This window comes from Pristiophorus japonicus, chromosome 26 (genome assembly GCF_044704955.1).
Source record: "Pristiophorus japonicus isolate sPriJap1 chromosome 26, sPriJap1.hap1, whole genome shotgun sequence".
NCBI classification, from domain to species: Eukaryota; Metazoa; Chordata; class Chondrichthyes; family Pristiophoridae; genus Pristiophorus; species Pristiophorus japonicus.
Window position 1 is genome coordinate 16,667,130 of NC_092002.1, and position 26,501 is coordinate 16,693,630.

Consider the following 26,501-nt stretch of genomic DNA (forward strand, 5'->3'; position numbering starts at 1 on the left):
GTGGATGGGCCAGGTCCCCCACACACCTCCGTGGAGGTGGATGGGTCAAGCCACCCCACCCACCTCCTATTTCCAAAAAAGCAAGCATATACCTTCCTGATCCAGGGAGAACCACCTTGGGGTTATGGTGGCTACTCCCCTGTCAGGTCAGTTATGCATGATCTTAGCCAAAAGGCAGGGCATCCTAAGTGCCTTTACAGCCAATTAAGTGTAGTCACTGTTCTAATTTAGGCAAACGCGGCAGGCAATCTGCGCACAGCAAGCTCCCACAAACATCAATGTGATAATGACTAGATAATCTGTTTTTGTTATGTTGATTGGGGGATAAGTATTAGTCCAGGACACTGGGGATAACTCCCCTGCGCTTCTTCGAAATAGTTCCCATGGGATCTTTCACACCACCTGAGAGGGCAGGCGGGGCCTCGGTTTAATGGAATGTTGGCCTTTATTGCAAAGAGGATGGAGTATAAAAGTAAGGAAGTCCTGCTACAACTGTACAGGGCGGTGGTAAGACCACACATGGAATACTGCATACAATATTGGTCTCCTTATTTAAGGGGGGATATACTTACGTTGGAGGCAGTTCAGAGAAGGTTCACGAGGTTGATTCCTGAGATGAAGGGGTTGTCATATGAAGAAATGTTGAGCAGGTTGGGCCTCTACTCTTTGGAGTTTAGAAGAATGAAAGGTGACCTTATTGAAACGTATAAGATTCTGAGGGGGCTTGACAGGGTAGATGCAGAGAGGATGTTTCCCCTCGTGGGGGAATCTACAACTAAGGGGCATCGTTTCAGAATAAGGGGTCGCCCATTTAAAACGGAGATGAGGAGGAATTTCTTCTCTCAGTGGGGCGTGAATCTTTGGAATTCCCAGAGAGCTGTGGAGGCTGGGTCATTGAATATATTTAAGGTGGAGATAGACAGATTTTTGAGCGATAAGGGAGTGAAGGGTTATGGGGAACAGGCAGGAAAGTGGAGCTGAGCCAAAGATCAGATCAGCCATGATCTTATTGAATGGTGGAGCAGGCTCGAGGGGCCAAATGGCCGACTCCTGCTCATATTTCTTATGTTCTTAAAGAAAGACTTGAAAAGACTTGCATTTATATAGCGCCTTTCATGACCACCGGACATCTCAAGACACTTTACAGCCCCTCCTTATCTCTGTAATCTCCTCCAGCCCCACAACCCCCCTGAGATATCTGCACTCCCCTAATTCTGCCCTTTTGAACATCCCTGATTATAATCGCTCAACCATCGGTGGCCGTGCCTTCTGTTGCCTGGGCCCCAAGCTCTGGAACTCCCTCCCTAAACCTCTTCGCCTCTTCACCTTTCTTTCCTCCTTCAAGACGCTCCTTAAAACATATCTCTTTGACCAAGCTTTTGGTCATCTGCCATAATTTTTTCTTATGTGGCTCAATGTCAAATTTTTTATCTTATAATACTCCTGTGAAGCACCTTGGGACGTTTTGTTATGTTAAAGGCGCTATATAAATACACGTTTATGATGATACCCTTACCCATCAAAAATCTATTAATCTCAGTTTTGACATTTTCAATTGACCTCTCTCCCCCCCCTCCCCACCTCTGCCTCAGCCTCAACAGCTTTTTGGGGGGAGAGAGTTCCAGAGTTCCTGACATCTCCCCTGAACGGTCTGGCTCTAATCTTAAGGCAATGCTCCAACTGCTGGACTCCCCCCACCAGAGGAAATCGTTTCTCTCCGTCAACCCTGTCCAACCCTTGGATGGGTTCGTGTGTTTAAGGAGGCAATTGCGGAGCATGGGGCCGAGGCAGCTGAAGGCAGGGCCACCAATGGTGGGGCAAGGGGAGATGGGGTGCGCAAGAAAGAAAGACGTGCACTTATATAGCGCCTTTCACGGCCACCAGACGTCGCAAAGCGCTTTACAGCCAATGAAGTACTTTTGGAGTGTAGTCACTGTTGTAATGTGGGAAACGATGCAGCCAATTTGCGCACAGCAAGCTCCCACAAACAGCAACGTGATAATAACCAGATAATCTGTTTTTTTGTTATGTTGATTGAGGGATAAATATTGGCCCCAGGACACCGAGGAGAACTCCCCTGAACTCTTCAAAATAGTGGCCGCGGGATCTTTTATGTCCACCTGAGAGAGCAGATGGGGGCCTCGGTTTGACGGCACCTCCGACAGTGCGGCACTCCCTCAGCACTGCACTGGGAGTGTCAGCCTAGATTTAAGTGCTCAAGTGTCTGGCTTGGGACTTGAACCCACAACCCTCTGACTGAGAAGCGAGGGTGCTACCAAGTGGCCAGATATGGAAGGATGAAGAGTTGTGGAGGCGGGGGAGGAGGGAGGAGGGCGAGTACAGTATGGCTGGAGAGGTTACAGAGGGACGGAAGAGTGAGGCCTTGAAGAGATTGTAGTCACCCACCCTCAGTACATGCGCCTGATCCAGAACAATGAGGACGCAAAGGACTGAGGAGAAACGTTGCTTTTGATGTGGTTATTTACCCTGTTCTCTGTTGTGTTTCTCACTTTAACACCACCCAAGGAAGCTTGGCTCTTTCATCTCTGTCTGTAGCGATCACCTGAACCCTGATGGTTACAGGGCGTGTGTAGCTGTATTTCCTGTTGTTCTTGCATTGCCTGTAGATCTCACGAGCTCCGGCTGTTGTCCATTTGCCTCCCACTAACCCGGGAACCATCCCCAGTACCGGACAGGAGCAGCGTCTCTGAGTCACCGGGTTATCACCAATGCTGTTGGGCTTCGAGTGATTGCCGCAAGTTTCTTTCCCCCTCGATCAATGATCGGCAAAGCTCCTTGGTGAAGTGCTTTGGCACATCCTGAAATGTTAGAAAAAGACACGTACACGTGCGAGTTTTGTTTTATAGAATGTAGAAACTTAGAGCACAGAAGGAGGCCATTCGCTCATCGTACCTGTGATGACTCTTTGAACGATCAGTCCTGCTTAGTCCCACACTCCTGCTTTATGTCCCTAACCTAGAAACTTCCTCATCCTCAAATCAACAATTGCAAAATGACTGGGTCTCTGTTCGCTTGAAAAAAGAAAGCTGAGGGGTGACCTAATAGAGGTCTTTAATGATGAAGGGTTTGACAGAGTGGATACAGAGAGAATGTTTCCACTTGTGGGGAAGAGCATAACTAGGGGCCATCAATACAAGATAGTCACCAAGAAATCCAATGGGGAATTCAGAAGAAACTTCTTTACCCAGAGAGTGGTGAGAATGTGGAACTCGCTGCCACAGGGAGTGGTTGAGGTGAATAGTATCGATGCATTTAAGGGGAGGCTGGACAAATATATGGGGGAGAAGGGAATAGAGGGATATGCTGATAGATTTAGATGAGGAAAGACGGGAGGAGGCTCGAGTGGAGCATAAACGCCGGCACGGACTGGTTGGGCCGAATGGCCTGTTTCTGTGCCGTATATCCTGTGTGATCCTGTGTAATCATCATCATCATAGGCGGTCCCTCGAACGAGGATGACTTGCTTCCACATGAGTTCACAGATGTTTCAATGAAGGACCCGATGTTCCAGGTCCTGAACTCCAGTTGAGGGGGTGGAAGATGCCTGTGCGTGAATTTTTTTAACGTGCGGTGACCGTTGTACACCAGTCACCACATGGGCTTGATAGAGCTAGGCCGAGAGTGGCAAGGGTTAACCAGGACAGCAGGAGACCAGCTCTGCTGCACGGACCTAGTGCGCACACATATCGCAGTATGTGCTGGGCCGTGTTGCTGCCCCTGGGCCCTCGCCTCTTCTGGGCCCCGTACCCTCATTCGCCGCACCTCCGCCACGATCTCTCGCCGCTCCTCCAACACGATCTCTCGCCACTCCTCCGACACGATCTCTCGCCACTCCTCCGCCACGATCTCTCGCCGCTCCTCCGACACGATCTCTCACCACTCCTCCGACACGATCTCTCGCCGCTCCTCCGACACGATCTCTCACCGCACCTCCGCCACGATCTCCCGCCGCACTTCCGCCACGATCTCTCGCCACTCCTCCGACACGATCTCTCGCCACTCCTCCGACACGATCTCTCGCCACTCCTCCGACACGATCTCTCGCCGCTCCTCCGACACGATCTCTCGCCACTCCTCCGACACGATCTCTCGCCACTCCTCCGACACGATCTCTCGCCACTCCTCCGACACGATCTCTCGCCGCTCCTCCGCCACGATCTCTCGCCACTCCTCTGACACGATCTCTCGCCACTCCTCCGACACGATCTCTCGCCGCTCCTCCGACACGATCTCTCGCCACTCCTCCGACACGATCTCTCGCCGCTCCTCCGACACGATCTCTCGCCACTCCTCCGACACGATCTCTCGCCGCTCATCCCCTCATTAACACCAACAGGCTATTCGGCCGCAATTCTGTCCATGCCCGCGCGCTTTGCAGCAAGGGGATCGGCGGACACCAATCAGAAGCAGGAACCCGGCCCGATTCTTGCCCTCCCGAACTCGAGAGGCGTCGAGGCCAATGGTAGGACCCTTCCTGACACCCGAGCTGATATCAGTGAACGCAGCACAGATCGGCTGCAGTTGTTTAAAGTAATCTGTCCAACTCCCTTATAAAATTATTGATGCAATCAGCTCCTGCCACCTTTTCAGGTCGAGCGTTCCAGATCCCGACAAGTCTTTGAGTGAAAACATTTCTCAGTCTTTCCCCGCCCGACCCCCTCTATCCCCCCCGATCTCTCGCCGATGATTTTGAATCTGTGACCTCTGGTTACTGACCCTCCATCCACTCTATCAAAGCCTCTCGTCACCTTGAAAACCTCGAATAGCTCACCTCCTTAACCGTCTCTGTTCCAAGGAGAACGGTTCCAACTTCTCCAACCTCTCCTCATAACTGAGGTCCCTCATCCCCGATAACATCCCGGTAAACCCCCTCGGCACCCTTTCCAAGGCCTTTACATCTTTCCTGAAGTGCGATGCCCAAAGTTGTCTGCAGTACTCCAGCCGAGGCCTTTTCTGCCTCTCCCCCCACCCCCTCCGGCCACACCCCATTCCCAAGCTCCCCCCTTCCTTTCCTGCTCACTGACTCCTGCGGACCAAGGTGCTGGCTCTCCAGTGGCTCATCGCATGGTCATTCTACCCACACAAGCCGTGTCAGTGAGCCGGGTAGACGACTGGTCTGTAAGCCACAGCATAGCCCTGCCCCTGTCCAATCTCCAATACTTTCTTTATGTGGACTTTCTTCCTGTGGACTATTCCAACTAAGACCGCCTATTTCCCCCTCCGTAACATCGCCCGTCTCCGCCCTTGCCTCAGCTCATCCGCTGCTGATCGGTCCAAGTCAGCATGGATTTATGAAAGGGAAATCATGCTTGACGAATCTTCTGGAATTTTTTGAGGATGTAACTGGTAGAGTGGACAAGGGAGAACCAGTGGATGTGGTGTATTTGGACTTTCAAAAGGCTTTTGACAAAGTCCCGCACAAGAGATTGGTGTGCAAAATTAAAGCGCATGGTATTGGAGGTAATGTACTGACGTGGATAGAGAACTGGTTGGCAGATAGGAAGCAGAGAGTCGGGATAAACGGGTCCTTTTCAGAAGGGCAGGCAGTGACTAGTGGAGTGCCGCAGGGCTCAGTGCTGGGACCCCAGCTATTTACAATATATATTAATGATTTAGATGAAGGAATTGAGTGTAATATCTCCAAGTTTGCAGACGACACTAAACTGGGTGGCAGTGTGAGCTGTGAGGAGGATGCTAAGAGGCTGCAGGTTGACTTGGACAGGTTAGGTGAGTGGGCAAATGCATGGCAGATGCAGTATAATGTGGATAAATGTGAGGTTATCCATTTTGGGGGCAAAAACATGAAGGCAGAATATTATCTGAATGGCGGCAGATTAGGAAAAGGGGAGGTGCAACGAGACCTGGGTGTCCTTGTGCAAGAATCCCAAAAATGTTGTTTGCAGGTGCAGCCGGTAATCAGGAAGGCGAATGGAATGTTGGCCTTCATTGCGCGAGAGATGGAGTACAAAAGCAGGGAGGTCCTGCTGCAACTGTACAGGGTATTGGTGAGGCCGCACCTGGAGTACTGCGTGCAGTTTTGGTCACCTTACTTAAGGAAGGATATACTAGCTTTGGAGGGGGTACAGAAACGATTCACTAGGCTGATTCCGGAGATGAGGGGGTTACCTTATGATGATAGATTGAGTAGACTGGGTCTTTACTTGTTGGAGTTCAGAAGGATGAGGGGTGATCTTATGGAAACATTTAAAATAATGAAAGGGATAGACAAGATAGAGGCAGAGAGGTTGTTTCCACTGGTCGGGGAGACTAGAACTAGGGGGCACAGCCTCAAAATATGGGGGAGCCAATTTAAAACCGAGTTGAGAAGGAATTTCTTCTCCCAGAGGGTTGTGAATCTGTGGAATTCTCTGCCCAGGGAAGCAGTTGAGGCTAGCTCATTGAATGTATTCAAATCACAGATAGATAGATTTTTAACCAATAAGGGAATTAAGGGTTATGGGGAGCGGGCGGGTAAGTGGAGCTGAGTCCACGGCCAGATCAGCCATGATCTTGTTGAGTGGTGGAGCAGGCTCGAGGGGCTAGATGGCCTACTCCTGTTCCTAATTCTTATGTTCTTTATCTCATAGAAACATATAAAATTCTGACAGGACTGGACAGGTTAGATGCGAGAAGAATGTTCCCGTTGTTGGGGAAGTCCAGAACGAGGGGACATAGTCTTAGGATAAGAGGTACGCCATTTAGGACTGAGATGAGGAGAAACTTCTTCACTCAGAGAGTTGTTAACCTGTGGAATTCCCGACCGCAGAGAGTTGTTGAGGCCAGTTCATTGGATATATTCAAGAGGGAGTTAGATATGGCCCTTGCGGCTAAGGGGATCAAGGGGTATGGAGAGAAAGCAGGAAAGGGGTACTGAGGTGAATGATCAGCCATGATCGTATTGAATGGTGGTGCAGGCTCGAAGGGCCGAATGGCCTACTCCTGCACCTATTTTCTATGTTTCTATGTTTGAAGCCCTTATCCGTGCCTTTGTTACCTCTAGACTTGACTATTACAACGCACTCCTGGCCGGCCTCCCACATTCTACCCAAATAAACTCGAGGTGATCCAAAACTCAGCTGCCTGTGTCCTAACTCGCACCAAGTCCCGCTCACCCATCACCTCCTGTGCTCGCTGACCTACATTGGCTCACAGTTAAGCAACGCCTCGATTTCAAAATTCTCATCCTTATTTTTAAATCCCTCCATGGCCCTCGCCCTCTCCCTATCTCTGTAATCTCCTCCAGCCTCACAGCCCCCCGAGATGTCTGCACTCCTCTAATTCTGCCCTCTTGAGCATCCCTGATTATAATCACTCAGCCATTGGTGGCCGTGCCTTCTGTTACCTGCGCCCCAAGCTCTGGAACTCCCTCTCTAAACCCCTCCGCCTCTCTCCCTCTCTCTGCTTTTTAAGACACTCCTTGAAGCCTACCTCTTCGACCAAACTTTTGGTCACCTGCAAATTTCTCGTTATGTGGCTCAGTGCCAAAATTTTTGTCTTATAACATATCTGTGAAGCGCCTTGGGATGTTTTACTACGTTAAAGGTGCTATATAAATACAAGTTGTTGTACCAGCTGTGGCTCAGTGAGCAGCACTCTCGTCTCTGAGTCAGAAGGTTGTGGGTTCAAGTCCCACTCCAGGGACTTGAGCACAAGTTCTAGGCTGACACTCCAGTGCAGTGCTGAGGGAGTGCTGCACTGTCGAAGGTGCCGTCTTTCAGCTAATCCAAGGCCCCCATCTACCCTCTAAGATGGAGGTAAAAGATCCCACGGCACGATTTCGAAGAAGAGCAGAGGAGTTATTCCTGGTGTCCCGGTCAATATTTATCCCTCAATCAACTTCATTAAAAACAGATTATCCGGTCATTATCACATTGCTGTTTGTGGGAGCTTGCTGTGCACAATTTTGGCGTTTCCCACAATACAACAGTGACTACACTCCAAAAGTACATAATCGGCTGTAAAGTGCTTTGGGACATCCTGAGGTCGTGTCAGTGAGCTATACAAATGGAAGTCTTTCTAGACGGGAAATCCTGAGATGAGTTAAAGGTTAATTGATGCAGCTTAGTCGGTGTTTGCAAATCTTTGGTTCCGGCTCAGCAGAAAACAACATGAAAAGCCTCTTTCAAAGAATAAGTCGTGCCAGAACTTGCCGTAGCAGGGCATATTACCCTTAGTCAAACATTGGTGAACCCCCTCTGGTTGTGAAGCGATTAGAAACATAGAAAATAGGTGCAGGAGTAGGCCATTCGGCCCTTCGAGCCTGCACCACCATTTAATATGATCATGGCTGATCATTCCCTCAGTACCCCATTCCTGCTTTCCCTCCATGCCCCTTGATCTCTTTAGCCGTGAGGGCCATATCTTACTCTCTTTTGAATATATCTAACGAACTGGCATCAACAACTCTCTGTGTTAGAGAATTCCACAGGTTCACAATCCTCTGAGTGAAGAAGTTTCTTCTCATCTCGGTCCTAACTGGCTTGCCCCTTACCCTTAGACTGTGTCCCCTGGTTCTGGACTTCCCCAACATCGGGAACATTCTTCCTGCATCTAACCTGTCCAGTCCCGTCAGAATTTTATATGTTTCTATGAGGAGCTTCTAAGGATGTGAAATGCACACTTAAGTGCAAGTTCCTTTTTTGATTTTCTGTCTTTGTTTCCTAACCTCCCCCTGGCTCCCCTTAACGGTGTGTGCAAATGCCGTGCCGTCACTCGTGCTGTGGGCTGCTCGAACACCAGTGAAAAAGTTCGACAGGCCAATTCTCAAGGACCTCGTGGAGCAATGCTAAAACATACGGTGGGCTCTCTTGCCCTCTGGTGGGCAGAGGCAGCAATGCACCACCGGTGCTGTCACTCAGTAGGCCAGGAGCCCACAGGCGGCCGTGTATCTGCACTTGTGGCTATGCTACAGGAAGTCGAGCGATATTAGCTCGATTTCCTTGGGCCGCCAAATCGCTAATAAAGCAACTCAAGGGAAGCTGAGTAGATTTTACCGACAAAGCCACAGCTAAGAAGAGAATGGAGGAAATTAAGTGGGGCAGGTTAGACATAAAGTGTAAAAAAAAATTGTTAAAAGTGGCATGATTAAGAATCCTTCAGCTGAGATATTGCCCAGGCCCCGATTTTAACCCCAGGTGGACGCCCCGCTGAGGCCTGAGTTAAAATTGCAGTGGGGTCTCAATGATGCCATTGGGCCGCAACATGAAAGAAAGACTTGCATTTATATAGCGCCTTTCACGACCACCGGATGCCTCAAAGCGCTTTACAGCCAATGAAGTACTACTGAAGCGTAGTCACTGTTGTAATGTAGGAAACACGGCAGCCAATTTGCGCACAGCAAGCTCCCACAAACAGCAACGTGATGATGACCAGATCATCTCGTGTCAGTTAACGGTGACCATGAAACTACCGGAATGTCGGAAAAATCCATCTGATACACTAAAGTCCTTTCGGGAAGGAAATCTGCTGCCCTTACCCGGTCTGGGCCTACATGTGACTCCAGACCCACAGCAATGTGTTTGACTCTTCACTGCCCTCTGAAATGGCCCGGCGAGACACTCGGTTAAGCGAAATTAGGGACAGGCAATAAATGCTGGCCTTGTCAGCGACGCTCACATCCCATGAATGAAAGAAAGACTTGCATTTATATAGCACCTTTCACCGGACGTCTCAAAGCACAATGCAGCCAATGAAGTACTTTTGGAGTGTAGTCACTGTTGTAATGTAGGAAACATGGCAGCCAATTTGTGCACAGCAAGCTCCCACAAACAGCAATGTGATAATGACCAGATAATCTGTTTTACTTTGTTATGCTGATTGAGGGATAAATATTGGCCCCAGGGCACTGGGGAGAGCTCCCCTGCTCTTCTTCGAAACAGCGCCATGGGATCTTTTACATCCACCTGAGACAGCAGATGGGGCTTCGGTTTAGCCTCTCATTCGACACCTCCGACAGTGCAGCACTCCCTCAGCACTGCACTGGGAGTGTCAGCCTAGATTAATGGGCTCAAGTCCCTGGAGTGGGACTTGAACCCGCGACATAGAAACATAGAAACATAGAAAATAGGTGCAGGAGTAGGCCATTCGGCCCTTCGAGGCCCTTCATGGCTGATCATTCACCTCAGTACCCCTTTCCTGCTTTCTCTCCATACCCCTTGATCCCCTTAGTCGTAAGGGCCATATCTAACTCCCTCTTGAATATATCCAATGAACTGGCATCAACAACTCTCTGCGGTAGGGAATTACACAGGTTAACAACTCTGAGTGAAGAAGTTTCTCCTCATCTCGGTCCTAAATGGCTTACCCCTTAAGCTTAGACTGTGACCCCTGGTTCTGGACTTCCCCAACATCGGGAACATTCTTCCTGCATCTAACCTGTCCAATCCCATCAGAATTTTATGTGTTTCTATGAGATCCCCTCTCACTCTTCTAAACTCCAGTGAATACAGGCCCAGTCGATCCAGTCTCTCCTCATATGTCAGTCCTGCCCTCCCGGGAATCAGTCTGGTGAACCCGGGAATCAGTCTGGTGAACCCGGGAATCAGTCTGGTGCGCTTCCTCTGACCCAAAGGCGAGTGTGCTGTCCACTGAGGCATGGCTAACACATATGTAAAGAAGGACCCTGTTGGCTCCGAGCGGGTGTCCTTGCTGCCTGCACAGACGAGCAGGTTAAAATTACAGATATTGCAATCGTGATGGCTTTCGGACAGGGAAGAGCGATTTTAATTGCCCGCCCGCTGGGTTTCTGCTGCGCGAGTCAGGTTAAAACTACCTGCATTGAGCCAGAGCTGTGTTTGTGTTTTCAGGTGGAGGTTGAAGATCCCACGTGACTGTTCAGACAAAAGCAGTGAGTTCCCCTGAGGTCACGTCCAATATTCCTTCCTCGCCAAAAAAACCCCCCAAAAAAACAGACCAACAGGATCTGTCATGTATGTACATGCTGTTTGTAGCCACCAGATGGTGTCATTGCTGGAAGCCACTGAACAGCATGCACACGGTGCTGCTCTGGTATAAAAGGCCAGCCATTTTGTGAGTCAGGCACTTTGGGCCAAAATAAAGCAGAAGCAAGGTTGCGCGTTACTTAGTTAAACAGTACTCAATTTGAACCTTCATTGCATACATAACAAGATCATTGCTACTTCTGAGACGATGCTGTTGTGGAGTACATAACGACCGTCAACGCAATTCAAGGATTCAAAAACAATCCTTTTCCTTAATTCCTTCTCGGGATGTGGGCATCACTGGCAAGGTCAGCATTTCTTTCACATTCCTAGCTGCCCCGAGCTGCTCCAGAATCAACCGCGTTGGGTGTGGGTCTGGAGTCACATGTAGGCCAGACTGGGTAAAGGCGACAGATTTCCCTCCATGAAGTACATTAGTGAACCAGGTGGATTTTTACCACAATCCCACAGCTTCATGGTCACTTTTACTGCTGCAACAACAACAATAACTTGCATTTATATAGCATCTTTAATGCAGTGAAACATTCCAAGGCGCTTCACAGGGGTGATTATCAAACAAAATTTGACACCGAGCCGCATAAGGAGATATGAAAGAAAGGCTTGCATTTATATAGCGCCTTTCACGACCACCGGATGTCTCAAAGCGCTTTACGGCCAATGAACTCCTTTGAATGTGCAGTCACTGTTGTAACGTGGGAAACACGGGAGGTTTGAGCATAGCAAGCTCCCACAAACAGCAAAGTGATAATGACCAGATAATCAAGTTTTTTTTGTTACGTTGATTGAGAGATAAATATTGGCCAGGACACCAGGGATAACTCCCCTGCTCTTTGTCGAAATAGTGCCGTGGGATCGTTTACATCCACCTGAGAGAGCAGACGGGGCCTCGGTTTAACGTCTCATCCGAAAGACGGCACCTCCGACAGTGCGGCACTCCCTCAGCACTGCACTGGGAGTGTCAGCCGAGATTTATGTGCTCAAGTTGCTGGAGTGGGACTTGACCCCAGGACCTTCTGACTCCGAGGCGAGGGTGCTGCCCACTGAGCCACGAATGCATGAGGGCAGGTGACCAAAAACTTGGTCAAAGAGGGAGGTTTTAAGGACCATCTTAAAGGAGGAAAGGTAGAGAGGGAGGGAATTCCAGAGCTTAGAGCCCAGGCAGCTGAAGGCACGGCCACCAATGGTGGACGAAGAGACCTTGGAGGAGCGGAGGCATTGTTCCCATTAAGCTGTGCGGACGCACTGCGGTCTGGAGGTCCCGCGCAGGCCTTTGAGTGTTGATTGAGGTCCGTTGAATGGAGAAACTGCGTGGGCGGAAATGTAAACGGGCCACGCAACCAAAGGTAACATTCGAGGGAACATTGGTTGCAGGCAGTGTTCCCTCTAAACTCTGCATGTCCTCGCAGCAGTCGGGACGGTACCGCGCGTCCGCACACAAACTGTTCCCCTGCAGGTACCGCATGTCCGCCCACAAACTGTTCCCCCACAGGTACCGCGTGTCCGCACACAAACTGTTCCCCCACGCGTCCGCACACAAACTGTTCCCCCACGCGTCCGCCCACAAACTGTTCCCCCACAGGTACCACATGTCCACCCACAAACTGTTCCCCCACGCGTCCGCCCACAAACTATTCCCCCGCAGGTACCGCATGTCCGCCCACAAACTGTTCCCCCACAGGTACCACGCGTCCGCTCACAAACTGTTCCCCCGCAAGTACAACAAATTTAAAGACACAGCGCACAAAGAATAAATTGAGGGAACTTTGGATTTCGGTCTGGAGGAGGTTACAGAGATGAGGAGAGGCGAGGCTGTGGAGAGATTTGAAAGCATGGACGAGAATTTTAAATTGAATTTAAATTCTCAAAACTGCCACAGTGGGATTTGAACTCTGTGCTCAGTTGTGGCTCAGTGGGCAGCACTCTCGCCTCCGAGTCAGAAAGTTGTGGGTTCAAGTCCCATTCCAGGGACTTGAGCACATAAATCTAGGCTGACACTCCTGAGGGAGTGCTGCACTGTCTTTTGAATGAGACGTTAAACTGAGACCCTGTCTGCTCTCTCAGGTGCACTATTTCAAAGAAGAGCAGGGGAGTTCTCCCCGATGTCCTGTGATGATATTTATCCCTCAAACAACATAACAAAAAAACAGATTACCTGCTCATTATCACATTGCTGTGTGTGGGAGCTTGCTTTGCGCACATTGGCTGCCGGGTTTCCGAATTTACAACAGTGACTACACTCTAAAAGTACTTCATTGGCTGTAAAGCGCTTTGGGATGCCCGGTGGTCGTGAAAGGCACTATATAAACGCAAGTCTTTATTTTTTTTAAGCGGTATGGTGCTGCAGGGTCGGCCTTGCTGTGAAAAGGAGGCAGGCTTTAAAAATTGAGAGGACTAGGTGGCGATTCAAGGCCTCAGTACTGCAGACGAACCGAGGTTGAAGAAAGCAGGAGAGAAGAATTCATTCATTCATTCTCTGGATTAACCATTCCATGAACATAACCACTATACTTGGACAGGTTAGGTGAGTGGGCAAATGCATGGCAGATGCAGTATAATATGGATAAGTGTGAGGTTATTCACTTTGGTGGCAAAAACAGGAAGGCAGATTATTATCTGATTAGTAAAAGGGGAGGTACAACGAGACCTGGGTGTCATGGTACATCAAAAGTCATTGAAAGTAGGCATGCAGGTACAGCAGGCAGTAAAGAAAGCAAATGGCATGTTGGCCTTCATAGCGAGAGGATTTGAGTATAGGAGCAGGGAGGTCTTGCTGCAGTTGTACAGGGCCTTGGCGAGACCATACCTTGAATATTGTGTGCAGTTTTGGTCTTCTAATGTGAGGAAGGACATTCTTGCTATTGAGGGAGTGCAGCAAAGGTTCACCAGACTAATTCCCGGGATGGCGGGACTGACATATGAGGAGAGACTGGATCGACTGGGCCTGTATTCACTGGAATTTAGAAGAATGAGAGGAGATCTCATAGAAGCATATAAAATTCTGACGGGATTGGACAGGTTAGATGCAGGAAAAATATTCCCGATGTTGGGGAAGTCCAGAACCAGGGGTCACAGTCTAAGGATAAGGGGTAAGCCATCTAGGACCGAAATGAGGAGAAATTTCTTCACTCAGAGAATTGTGAACCTGTGGAATTCTCTACCACAGAAAGTTGTTGAGGCCAGTTCGTTGGATATATTGAAAAGGGACTTAGATGTGGCCCTTACAGCTAAAGGGATCAGGGGGTACGGGGAGAAAGCAGGAATGGGGTACTGAAGTTGCATGATCAGCCATGAGCATATTGAATGGTGCAGGCTCGAAGGGCCGAATGGCCTACTTCTGCTATTTTCTGTTTCGATGTTTCTATACCACCGTAACCACTAATTCATCGTACAAAGTGTTAAGAAATGTGACAGGGCACTTTACAAATTCAACTATTGTTTCCGATTTCACCAGATAATTTGGATTATCAATGGATCACCATTTGCAACTAGTCCTCAATGAGTTGACTTGCCTTTTTTCTCCCTCTTGCCCCTCCAGGTAATGACGATGAGATATTCATGTACCCTCACAGCGACAGCAATGAGCACAGCGACGACTGCAGGGACCATACCATCGTGGTGATGGGTCACTCGAAACAGAAGATCTCGGTCCGGATAAAGCCCGCGGTGGCAAGCCGGTCCACACAGACGGTGCCAGCTAAACTGGGCACGGACTTTGCCGTCAGGGGACCCGACTTGGTAACGCCCGACTTGCCAAACTCCGATCCCCGGCAGCCTCACCCGCACCGGTGGCAGGAGCTAGGAAGACCAGAGTGTGAACACTGGCTGCAGAGACTACAGGAGGTACAGCAGGTGAGATTGGAGGGGGCGTGGGGGAGCACATCGCGGCAGCTGGACGTCCCGACTGCAACGGGAACTGATACCTGTGCAGCACGATGATCGGAGAATGGTTCCCGCACAGGAGGAGGCCATTCGACCCCTCGAGCCTGTGCCCGCTCTCCGCAAGATGCAGGTGCAGCAAGCAGTTAGGAAGGCAAATGGTATGTTGGTCTTCATTGCAAGAGGATTTGAGTACAGGAGCAAGGATGTCTTACTACAGTTATACAGGGCCTTGGTGAGATCGCACCTGGAGTATTGTGTGCAGTTTTGGTCTCCTTACCTAAGGAAGGATATACTTGCCGTAGAGGGAGTGCAGTGAAGGTTCACCAGACTGATTCCTGGGATGGCAGGACTGTTGTATGAGGAAAGATTAGGTCGACTAGACCTGTATTCACTAGAGTTTAGAAGAATGAGAGGGGATCTCATTGAAACGTATAAAATTCTGACGGGGTTGGATAGACTGGATGCGGGGAGGATGTTTCCCCTGGCTGGGAAGTCTAGAACAAGGGGTCACAGTCTCAGGATACGGGGTAGGAAATTTAGGACCGAGCTGAGGAGAAATGTTTTCACTCAGAGGGTGGTGAACCTGTGGAATTCTCTACCACAGAAGGCTGTGGAGGCCAAGTCACTGAACATATTTAAGAGGGAGCTAGATAGATTTCTGGACACAAAAGGCATCAAGAGGTATGGAGAAAAAGCAGGAATATGGTGTTGAGATAGAGGATCAGCCATGATCATATTGAATGGCGGTGCAGACTCGAAGGGCCGAATGGCCTACTACTGCTCCTATTTTCTATGTTTCTATGTTTCTAAGAGCACCTCAGCTAGACCCACTCCCCCGCTCTTTCACCGTAGCCCTGCAAATTTCCTTCAGGTACTTATCAGGTACAGGGATGGAGTATAAAAGCAAGGAAGTCTTGCTACAGCTATACAGGATATTGGTGAGGCCACACCTGGAATAATACATACAGTTTTAGTCTCCATATTTACGAAAGGATATACTTGCTTTGGAGGCAGTTCAGAGAAACATAGAAACATAGAAAATAGGTGCAGGAGTAGGCCATTCGGCCCTTCGAGCCTGCACCGCCATTTAATAAGATCATGGCTGATCATTCACCTCAATACCCCTTTCCTGCTTTCTCTCCATTCCCCTTGATCCCTTTCGCCATAAGGGCCATATCTAACTCCCTCTTGAATATATCTAACAAACTGGCCTCAACAACCCTCTGCAGTAGAGAATTCCACAGGTTCACAACTCTCTGAGTGAAGAAGTTTCTCCTCATCTCAGTCCTAAATGTCTTATCCTTAGACTGTGACCCCTGGTTCTGGACTTCCCCAACACTAGGTTGATTCCGAAGATGAGGAGTTTGACTTTTGAGGAAAGGTTGAGTAGATTGGGCCTCTACTCATTGGAATTCAGAAGAATGAGAGGTAATCTTATCAAAACGTATAAGATTATGAGGGGGCTTGACAAGGTGGATGCAGAGAGGATGTTTCCACTGATGGGAGAGAATAGAACTAGAGGGCATGATCTTAAAATAAGGGGCCGCCCATTTAAAACTGAGATGAGGAGAAATTTCTTCTCTCAGAATGTTGTAAATCTGTGGAATTCGCTGCCTCAGAGAGCTGTGGAAGGGGATAAGGGGTTATGGAGAGCGGGCGGGGAAATGGAGCCGAGTCCAGGATCAGATCAGCCATGATCTTATTGAATGGTGGAGCAGGCTCGAGGGGCCGTATGGCCGACTCCTGCTCCTATTTCTTATGTTCTTATCCAACTCCCTTTTGAAAGCCGCGATTGAGTCTGCCTCCACCACCCTCTCAGGCAGTGCATTCCCGATCCTAACCACTCGCTGCGTTAAAAAAACATTTCCTCATGTCGCCTTTGGGTTCTTTTGCCAATCACCTTAGCAAAAGAACGGTGTCCTCTGGTTCTGAACCCTTCCGCCAATGGGAACAGTTTCTCTCTCTCTACTCTGTCCGGTCCCCTCATGATTTCTCAATCTCCTCTCAACTTTCTCTGCTCCAAGGAGAACAACCCCAGCTTCTCCAGTCTATCCACGGAACTGAAGTCCCTCAGCCCTGAAATCATTGTTTTAAATCTTTATCTGTCCCCTCACTAAGGCCTTCACATCCTTCCTAAAGTATGGTGGCCAAAATTGGACGCAATACTCCAGCTGAGGCCAAACCAGTGTTTATACATGTGAGGCGAGCCTTTGGACCCCGAATGCACTACGCGCAGTGCCAGGATGGACAGCCGGCACAGGTTGACTCCCCAACCTTAGCCCTGGTCCCAATAGGGGTTGTCAAGTGAGTGCTAGACATTGCACTGTTGAGGGGGAGTGACCCTGGAGAACTGCATTCCTGCGATATGTGTGCACACTCGGTCCGTGCAGCAGAGCAGGTCTCCAGTCGTCCTGGTTAACCCTTACCACTGGACCAAGACCTAGCTCTGTCAAGCCCGTGTGGTGCTTGGTGTGCAACGGCCACCACACATTAAAAAAATCCAGGCACAGGCATCTTCCACCCTTCAGGATGTAGTTCAGGATCTGGAATGTCAGGTCCTTCATCCCTTTTTGGCGTGGAAGCAAGTCATCCTCACTTCGAGGGACCGCCTATGATGATGATGATGCACTCCTGCACTCCCTCTTGACCTGTTTCCAATGTGTGTTTGGGGGTGGGGATAAATAAAGTTGCACAGTGTTGAAGACCGACAGTCCATTCACTTCTCCAACGGTTGGGTCACATTGACTAGGATAACCAAGTGGGGAAAGAGCATGAGGTGGGGGTGAAAGGGGGCCAATCACTCAGGCTCCCCAAGGGTAACGATAATGCAGTCTGAATCCTGGTAGTTGGCTTTGCTGAATATTTCTTTACAGAAGAACATAAGAAATAGGAGCAGGAGTCGGCCATTCGGCCCCTCGAGTCTGCTCCGCCATTCAATGAGATCATGGCTGATCTTCGACCTCAACTCCACTTTCCTGCCCGATCTCCATGTCCCTCGATTCCCTTAATATCGAAAAATCTATCGATCTCCGGAATATACTCAACAACCGAGCCTCCACAGCCCTCTGGGGTGGAGAATTCCAAAGATTCACCACCCTCTGAGTGAAGAAATTTCTCCTCATCTCAGTCCTAAATGGCTGACCCCTTATTCTGAGACTGTGACCCCTGGTTCTAGACTCCCCAGCCGGAGGAAATATCCACCCTGTCAAGCCCTGAGCAACTTCTGAGCCAAGAATTTTAACAGGCAGAGATGATAAAAGACCATTTGGTCAATCAATTCTTCTGCTTCCACAGGCTCTGTACAACCCATCAGATCATGTACTCCATCCCACTTAGTTCACCTCATGAGGGAAATGACTACTGAAATATCCCCTGGTCTCCAAATCTAATCTTGTCAATGTGCCTGTCTCCATTGGCCAACCCTGATCTACAACCTGTATTCTATTCCTGTCCCAGCGTGGCAAGATCCGTGTATCACCTCGTCCATCTCTATCCCAATAACCTCCAACCAGTTATTGACCTGGCTTCTTTCTGAAGTGTAGGACCAGGTGACTTTAGACCTCTGGTTCCCGAAGTTCTCCACCACTGACGGTTTCCCCCCCCCGCCTTAAACATTCACTCCCTCCACCACCGGCGCACCGTGGCTGCAGTGTGCACCATCTACAAGATGCACTGCAGCAACTCGCCAAGGCTTCTTCGGCAGCACCTCCCAAACCCACGACCTCTACCACAAGGGCAGCTGGAGCATGGGAACACGACCAGCTCCACGTTCCCCTCCGAGTCACGCACCATCCTGACTTGGAAATATATCGGCCGTTCCTTCATCGTCGCTGGGTCACAATCCTGGAACTCCCTCCCTAACAGCACTGTGGGGGCACCTTCACCACACGGACTGCAGCGATTCAAGAAGGCGGCTCACCACCACCTTCTCGAGGGCAATTAGGGATGGGCAATAAATGCCGGCCTTGCCAGTGACACCCATGTCCCGAGAATGAATTTTTTTTAAGTGCCTGGGTCTGTTGCAGACTAATTGATACAGATTACTATAATTAATCATATCATACCATGATTATATTGAATGGTGGTGCAGGCTCGAAGGGCCGAATGGCCGACTCCTGCATCTATTTTCTATGTTTCTATGTTAATCAATAACTCCATTATCGTTGTATCATCAGATGGTAGAAGGAAAACTAAATGGGGCTTGGTATTTCTTTCACCAATGGTCCTAATTAATGAACTCAACGTATTGACAGATTTAGATGAGGAAAGACGGGAGGAGGCTCGAGTGGAGCATAAACGCCGACATGGACTGGTTGGGCCGAATGGCCGGTTTCTGTGCCATATATCCTGTGTGATCCTGTGTAAATATCAGCTGCTCCTGCTGAGAGTGTGTTCCATGCAGTCACGATGTAGGGAAAACATTTTTAGAATTTCTAGCCTGACTAAAGATGGGTCTTTGCCCAAGTGACTCGCAACCTCCCAGAATCGTCCCTGTACTCAGTGGTCAGGTTAGTTTGGTTTTTGCATTGGGTGAGCAATTTACCTGACAAAGAAATGTAAAGACCGTGTTATGACACAATTTGCTTTATGGGGAAGAGTTTGGATGAAAGTAAAGATAGGAACGTAAGCTAACTCATCTCTCAATCGGACTCTATACCTTTGATCTACCAAGCTCTCTCAATGGGATCCAACACTTCACCCCATATCTACCAGATCTTCTCAATGGCACTCCAATGTTCTCTCTCCAGAGCTCCTAGGCCTCTCATTAGGAGTCCAGTGCCCCACCCCAGACTTACCAGGTCTTCTCAAAGGGGTCTGTAATGTATTTGCATCATGGGTTCTTTGCTTAAAAATTCATAGCAACACATTGCTACTAAGAACTAGTTGGTTTATTAGCAAAAGGTTTAACAATCACACTATACATTACCATTTCATCCACCAGGCTCACGACCCAATGCCTCATCGTGGATCCCCTGAATTTTCCCAGATTTTTTTTCTCCCTAAATTGGCCTGGGTTTTTAATCTGGTTATTGCCTCTCCCAGGAGATCACATGGCTCTGGTTGGGGTGGAGTGTAGAATGTTTCAGTATAAGGGGTGTCGCAGTTGTGTGAGGTGGACTGGTTGGGCTGGGTGCTCTTTGCCTTTCCGTCATTGTTCATAGGTTTATATGTAACCTTCAGGGCTGCTGACCGAGGGCCGTGTGGCTCTTTGTCGGCCGGCGCAGACACAATGGGCCGGAATGGCCTCCTTCTGCGCTGTAAATTCCTATGTAACCCAACTGGCTGGGGTTTTATTGAGTCTTGTGAACATCACATGACTGGCTAAGCCACCCACAACTCAACAGCTCTACAACTATTTTGGCAGAACATTTAAATCAGGTGCCCTCTTTTGGTAAGGGCACTAGAACCCACAAATTTCCAAATAAAACTTTAACTGAAACTTAGATCAAATTCAAATTTGGTTGCCGGGGGTGATGATGCACTCCAGTCCTTCCAGCGCCCACCTCTCGTGGAAGGCCGCGAGCGTACCGTTGGACACCGTGTGCTCCATCTCCAGGGACACCCTGGCTCGGATGTAACCACGGAAGAGAGGCAGGCAGTCGGGCTGAACGATCCCCTCAACTGGCCGCTGCCAGGACCGGCTGATGGCCCCCTTGGCCATGCCCAGGAGGCCCTCCGACCTGCCCGCTCCCCTCCGCACCGGGTGTCCAAAGATCAGGAGTGTGGGACTGAAGTGAAGAGAAAAATCGAGGAGCAGCCCCTTCAAATAATGGAAGAGGGGCTGCAACCTCACACACTGTGCATAGACGTGGAAAACGGACTCCTCCAGACCGCAGAAACTGCAGGTGGCCAGATGACTTAAAAACTTATTGCATGGGCCTGCCCTGTGCAACACCCTCCAGACCAAGTCCCCAATAAATAATGGGAGGACTCTCATGTAGAGTGCACTCCACAACAGCTCTACAAATCTGTGAGCATTATCATCATCTTTATAGGCGGTCCCTCGAACGAGGATGACTTGCTTCCACGAGTTCACAGATGTTTCAATGAAGAACCTGATGTTCCAGTCCTGAACTCCAGTTGAGGGGGTAGAAGATGCCTGTGCGTGGATTTTTTTAAAGTGTGGTGACCATTGCACACCAGCCACCACACGGGCTTGACAGAGCTAGGTCTTGGTCCAGTGGCAAGGGTTAACCAGGACGACTGGAGACCTGCTCTGCTGCACGGACCTAGTGAGCACACATATCGCAGTGTGGGCTGGCCCGTGCTGCCCCCTGGGCCCTCGCCTCTTCTGGACCCCGGACCCTCATTTGCCGCACCTCCGCGACGATCTCCCGCCACACATCTGCACCACCTCCGCCGCCATCACCCACCAAATCTCAGTCACGATCCCTCATCGCTCCTCCACCCCGATCACTCGTCGCACCTTCCCGCTCCTCTGTTGTACCAGGGCCCCGTCGATGTTCCTGCCCACGCTCCAAACAGCCACCTGGGTCCTGATAACGTATTCCCAGTCGCCCACCTCGAACCTGTGAGCGCACACATTTCAGGACCCATCACTCTATTGGAGAGCTCCCAGACTACATCTACTAGTTTCACCTTTTTCTTTGTTAATGGTAAAAGTTTTGCTTTCGTGACATAAGAACATAAGAACATAAGAATTAGGAACAGGAGCAGGGCATCTAGCCCCTCGAGCCTGCTCCGCCATTCAACAAGATCACGGCTGATCTGGCCGTGGACTCAGCTCCACTTACCCGCCCGCTCCCCGTAACCCTTAATTCCCTTATTGATTAAAAATCTATCTATCTGTGACTTGAATACATTCAATGAGCTAGCCTCAACTGCTTCCTTGGGCAGAGAATTCCACAGATTCACAACCCTCTGGGAGCAGAAGGGAGGGGGATTGTTTCCCTGCCTCATTTCAGCTGCAGTTTGATGCGTACCCAGTAGCAGTAGGGTCACAGCACACTTACCTGGGCCTTTATGATTTGAAGGTTGCCTCGCTGTTCATTTCTGCCCCGTAGTAGGCGACCCTCCCTGTCCTGCTCGTTTGGGGATGGCGTGTTCTGTTCCTGGGTCTGTTGAGCGTGTACATTAATACCTTTTGTTTTTTCTGTTTCCCCCTCTCCCCTGGCCCCCTTCTTGCTGTAGCAAAGAAGCCAGCTTGCGACAGAGAACGACAACCTGCACAAGGCCAAAGCCCGCCTGGAAGAGGAGAACGGCAGGCTGCAGGAGCGGGTCAGCGCAATGCAGGAGGAGATCGAAGCCCTGAAGAGCAGACAGGAGCCTCTCGGCCAGCCGACTGTCACCCTGATCTTGGAGCAGATGGACAGTCTCCACATACAGCACGACTCCAAGATCTGAGCTGGTGGTGTCACCCCGCCAAGGACTCGTCGAGCAGCTGCAGGCGCAGCCTGTCTTTAAGTTATAAAAACATTGGCACTTGAGCGCGACCCGTGACATTTTTCTCTCAATCATTTTTGTCGCTTAAGAAGACGGCCTCACCTTGGAGGATCGCCACAGGCTCAACTGCAAGAAGCAATGGAATTCTCCAGGCCGTTTCTCGCCCCCGTTGTTTCTTGAGTTTAATCAATTGAGAAACGAGAGGCTTCTAATTTACGCTAGGCCCAGTGACAGCATCAAGCACTTCCAGGTCGTGGAAACACGGTGTTTCCTGTCGCCCTCCCCCCTTATCCTCTCCCAGAACTTTGACCTTTTACTTCAGAAGGCGGCTATTTTGGCCTCTCTTGTTGTCACCAAGAGTGAGATTGAAACAATAGGAAATCAGGTAGAACTAAAACTATGGTCTTATCGATAAGGGGTTATGGGGAGCGGGCAGGGAAGTGGACCTGAGTCAATGATTGGATCAGCCATGATTGTATTAAATGGCGGAGCAGGTTCGAGGGGCCGTATGGCCTACTCCTGCTCCTATTTCTTATGTCAAGGCAGCCTTTAGGGACAAGTACCAGACGAGCGTACTGAGTAGCAATGTATTGGAAGCATCTTTGGTGACACCCAAGGCCTTTACTGAACAGAACCATAACATTAACCACCTAGAGATTAGGGTGAGAGCTGGGGACTACCGCAAAGTCTGGGCAGAACGCCATTCAGCCAAAATTGAACAAAAGAGGCCGGGCTCGGTCGCTTCAGTTCCAGTCGTCCCGTTGTCAATGCGACTTGTCCACCAGTGGGTGTTGACCAGACAAGCTGGGCCCAACCCTTTGCCCACTGATGACCCTGTTCCGCTCCTTAGCTTCCACTTTATTTGTATTGTTCCCCCCCCACCCCAAGGTCACTCACCCCAAGGTCACTGACCCCACCTCAGACCTCGGCGAGATATCGCGGCCTGTCCTCACCCAATATCCACCCATGTTCAGGACAGTGCTCGGGAGTGGGAGCAATGATTGATTTCCCCAAACATCTTCCCTCTGCCCAATTGAGACTCACTTCGTCCCCTCGCTATGTCCAACATGGTTGACCTCTTGACCCTCTTGGGGTATGTTTTCCAACAGTGATTGGCTGTACACAATGGATATAAATTGAATGAAGGTGGCCATACTAACCTAGTTAACCAGCTTTACAACAACAACAACTTGTATTTATATAGTGCCTCTAACATTGTAAAACGTCCCAAGGTGCTTCACAGGAGTATTATGAGATAAAGATTTGACACCGAGCCGCATAACTAGAAATTAGGGTAGGTGACCAAAAGCTTGGTCAAAGAGGTAGGTTTTAAGGAGCGATTTAAAAGGAGGAACGAGAGGTAGAGAGGCGGAGAGGTTTAGGCAGGGAGTTCCAGAGCTTGGGGCCCAGGCAGCTGAAGGCACGGCCACCAATGGATTATAATCAGGGATGCCCAAGAGGGCAGAATTAGAGGAGCGCAGACATCTCGGGGGGGTTGTGGGGCTGGAGGAGATTACAGAGATAGGGAGGGGCGACCGTGGAGGGATTTGAAAACAAGGATGAGAATTTTGAAATCGAGGTGTTGCTTAACTGGGAGCGAATGTAGGTCAGCGAGCACAGGGGGTGATGGGTGAGCGGGACTTGGGAAAGATTAGTAACTATGGAAAAAAGCTACCAGACAGCATCAGGTCAGTTGGATTGACCTGACATTCTATTAATAGCCTCACCAAGGGGAAGTACTGAATAAAATTATACCCTGGCATACTGCACCTCACCAATAGAAAAGTCTTGCCTGCTGTCTCGTCACAAACACGGGCCCTGGGTGAAAGAAATGATCCAGCAGATCGTAAAACGGCAGCGAAGTATTGCTACAAGACGTGGTGAAGGAGTTCAAATGACACTGGGCTACCAACAGTTTGAAAGGCTGGATCCTAGATGGATTGGTCATCGTAAAATGTCAGGAAGCAAATACAATGCAGAAAATGCACTTTTAAAAGAAATAGCCACACCTTAGTGATCACTCATTCTGTGCCTTTACCCCGGGCACTCACAGGTCCTTGGCTAGTTTGGTAGCCTCTGAGTTGTAAGATCATGGGTTCAAGCCCCCCCCCCCGGTCCACTCCCAAGAACCGAGCGCATAAATCAATGCCGACACTCCAGTGCAGTGCTGAGGGAGTGCTGCACTGCCAGAGGTACTGTTTACTGGATGAAACATTAAACTGCCTGTTCAAGTGGGCATACCGCAAGAGCCGCCTTCAGCACTTTTTCCACGCAAGCAGTGGGCATCCTGCCCAACATCCATACCTCAACCAACGCCACCGAAACAGACGGACCTAGCACTGGTCTGATCTGTGGAATCTTGCTTTATGCAAATTTGCTACGCAACGCGGGAACAGTGACTGCGTTTCATTGGCTGTGAAGCACTTTTGGGACGTCCCGAGTAATACGAAAAGGCTCCGAATAAACGCGAGTTGGCCTCCTGGTGACGTGTCGTGACACCCTGGCACTGATAGCTGGTTTATATTAAATGTAGCTGTGATCAGTCCGGATCCAAAAGCGAACACTCTTGCGAGGGAATTCGAATTGGGATTTGTGCCTTATAGATTGTTTTATTTTGTGCTGGGTAAAATGAAGTTTGAGAGCGCCCTCTCTCGAGCATGGGAGTTAAATATATTAAAGGCCTCGCCAACGATGTCCTAGCAACAGGCCTCAATGGCAGCCCCATTGCTGCACAATTTGTATCGAGAAATGTAGATAAAGGGCAGTTTTTCAAGTATTTCGCTTCTCTCTCATGCCCCGGTTTAACTAGCGATCATTCACGGAATTTATTTCCCTCTTCTGTCATAGAATCGCCCAGTACGGCTGTAAATCATTTCTTGACAACTTTACTCAGGATCAGATGCCTCGATAAGGCCATTGACTGTCTGGTGGGCGTTCAAAGGTAAAATGCGATTCAGCCGTGGCTCAGTGATCACACTCGCCTCTGATTCAGAAGGTTGTGGGTTCAAGTCCCACTCCAGGGACTGGAGCACATAAATCTAGGCTGACACTCCCAGTGCAGTGCTGAGGGAGTGCTGCACTGTCGCAGGTGCCGTCTTTCGGATGACACCTTAAACTGAGGCCACGTCTGCCTCTCAGGTGGACGTAAAAGATCCCGTGGCACTATTTCGAAGAAGAGCAGGGGTGTTATCCCTGCTGTCCTGGGCAATATTTATCCCTCACTCAACATCACTCAAATAGATTATCTGTTCATTATCACATCGCTGTTTTTGGGAGCTTGCTGTGCGCAATTTGGCTGCCGCGTTTCCGACATTACAACAGTGACTACACTTCAGAAAATGTTTCATTGGCTGCAAAGCTCTGTGGGATCCTGAGGTTGTGAAAGGCGCTATATAAATGCAAGTCTTTTTAAAAAATGGGCCTTAAATTCTAGAGCCTGATAAAACTGAACAGGGTCAGTCATTTCATGCACCAAACTTGTGGATTAAATTGTAAGGGAAGGACATTGGCTTTGTTGATATAATTGGTTCAAAAGGCAAGTGGATTGCGCAAGTTAAGAACACCTTGGGCCGGATTTGCGGTTGGAGGCTTAGGGTGGTAATGTTGGGTGAATAGATAAATTTTGCGCCAGTAAATGCTTTACGTCGGCAGCCACAAGATTCATCAGCTGGGCCGTGAGAGTGCAGCGGATCGCTAGGGAAAGCGTTCCACACTTCTCTTCGGGCGCAAGGCCAGTAGTGGCCTATCAGAGGCCTCCTTGGAAAAATAAATCGTCACAAAACACATTCCCAATATAATTGCTCACCCCAAATAAAATAAAACGAGAAAAAATAATCCACTTACCTCACGCAGTCATTCCTTCCCTCACCGCCGCTGGAACAGCTCGGACCGCCCGCTTTCTCGGGCGGGTTGTCTACGGGCTGTTCATCGCAAGCCAGACTTTGGGATCGGGACGATGTCGGGGACGTTTCACCGCCGGTGCGACGCTCCCGGCCGTTACTGCTCCGCGCTGGCACAAATCCAGCACGCACCGCCCGGCGGGAGGCCCGTGTGGGAATCATTTCCAGACCCGTTATCGCCCCCTCCTGGGGCGCCAACACAGGCGCAATCCAACCGCAAATCCAGTCCCAATGGTCGCCAGCTCCGCTTGGACAAATCCCTGGAGGTTTTATCACATGGCCTCCCGCCTCCAACCGCCCCACTCAGTCAAACGGCCTTTGTTCCTATGGTGTATAA

General features: G+C 49.7%; 1 protein-coding gene across 2 annotated transcripts in view; it reads left to right on the plus strand.

The window, feature by feature from the left end:
* LOC139239221 (RAS guanyl-releasing protein 1-like) overlaps positions 1-25,240 on the plus strand; it is a 202,887-nt gene extending 177,647 nt beyond the window's left edge. The window contains exons 16-18 of one of the 2 annotated variants that reach the window (XR_011588617.1): positions 14,518-14,831; positions 22,014-22,650; positions 25,113-25,240. Coding sequence is in view for 1 of the 2 variants with exons in the window: in XM_070867901.1 (XP_070724002.1) it covers positions 14,518-14,831; positions 22,014-22,226 (527 nt within the window). In the remaining variant the exon portion in view is untranslated. Of the gene's footprint in view, positions 1-14,517; positions 14,832-22,013; positions 25,042-25,112 lie in introns of those variants that run through there. The other variant, XM_070867901.1, reaches the window with a different exon arrangement.
* Positions 25,241-26,501: the final 1,261 nt, after the last annotated feature.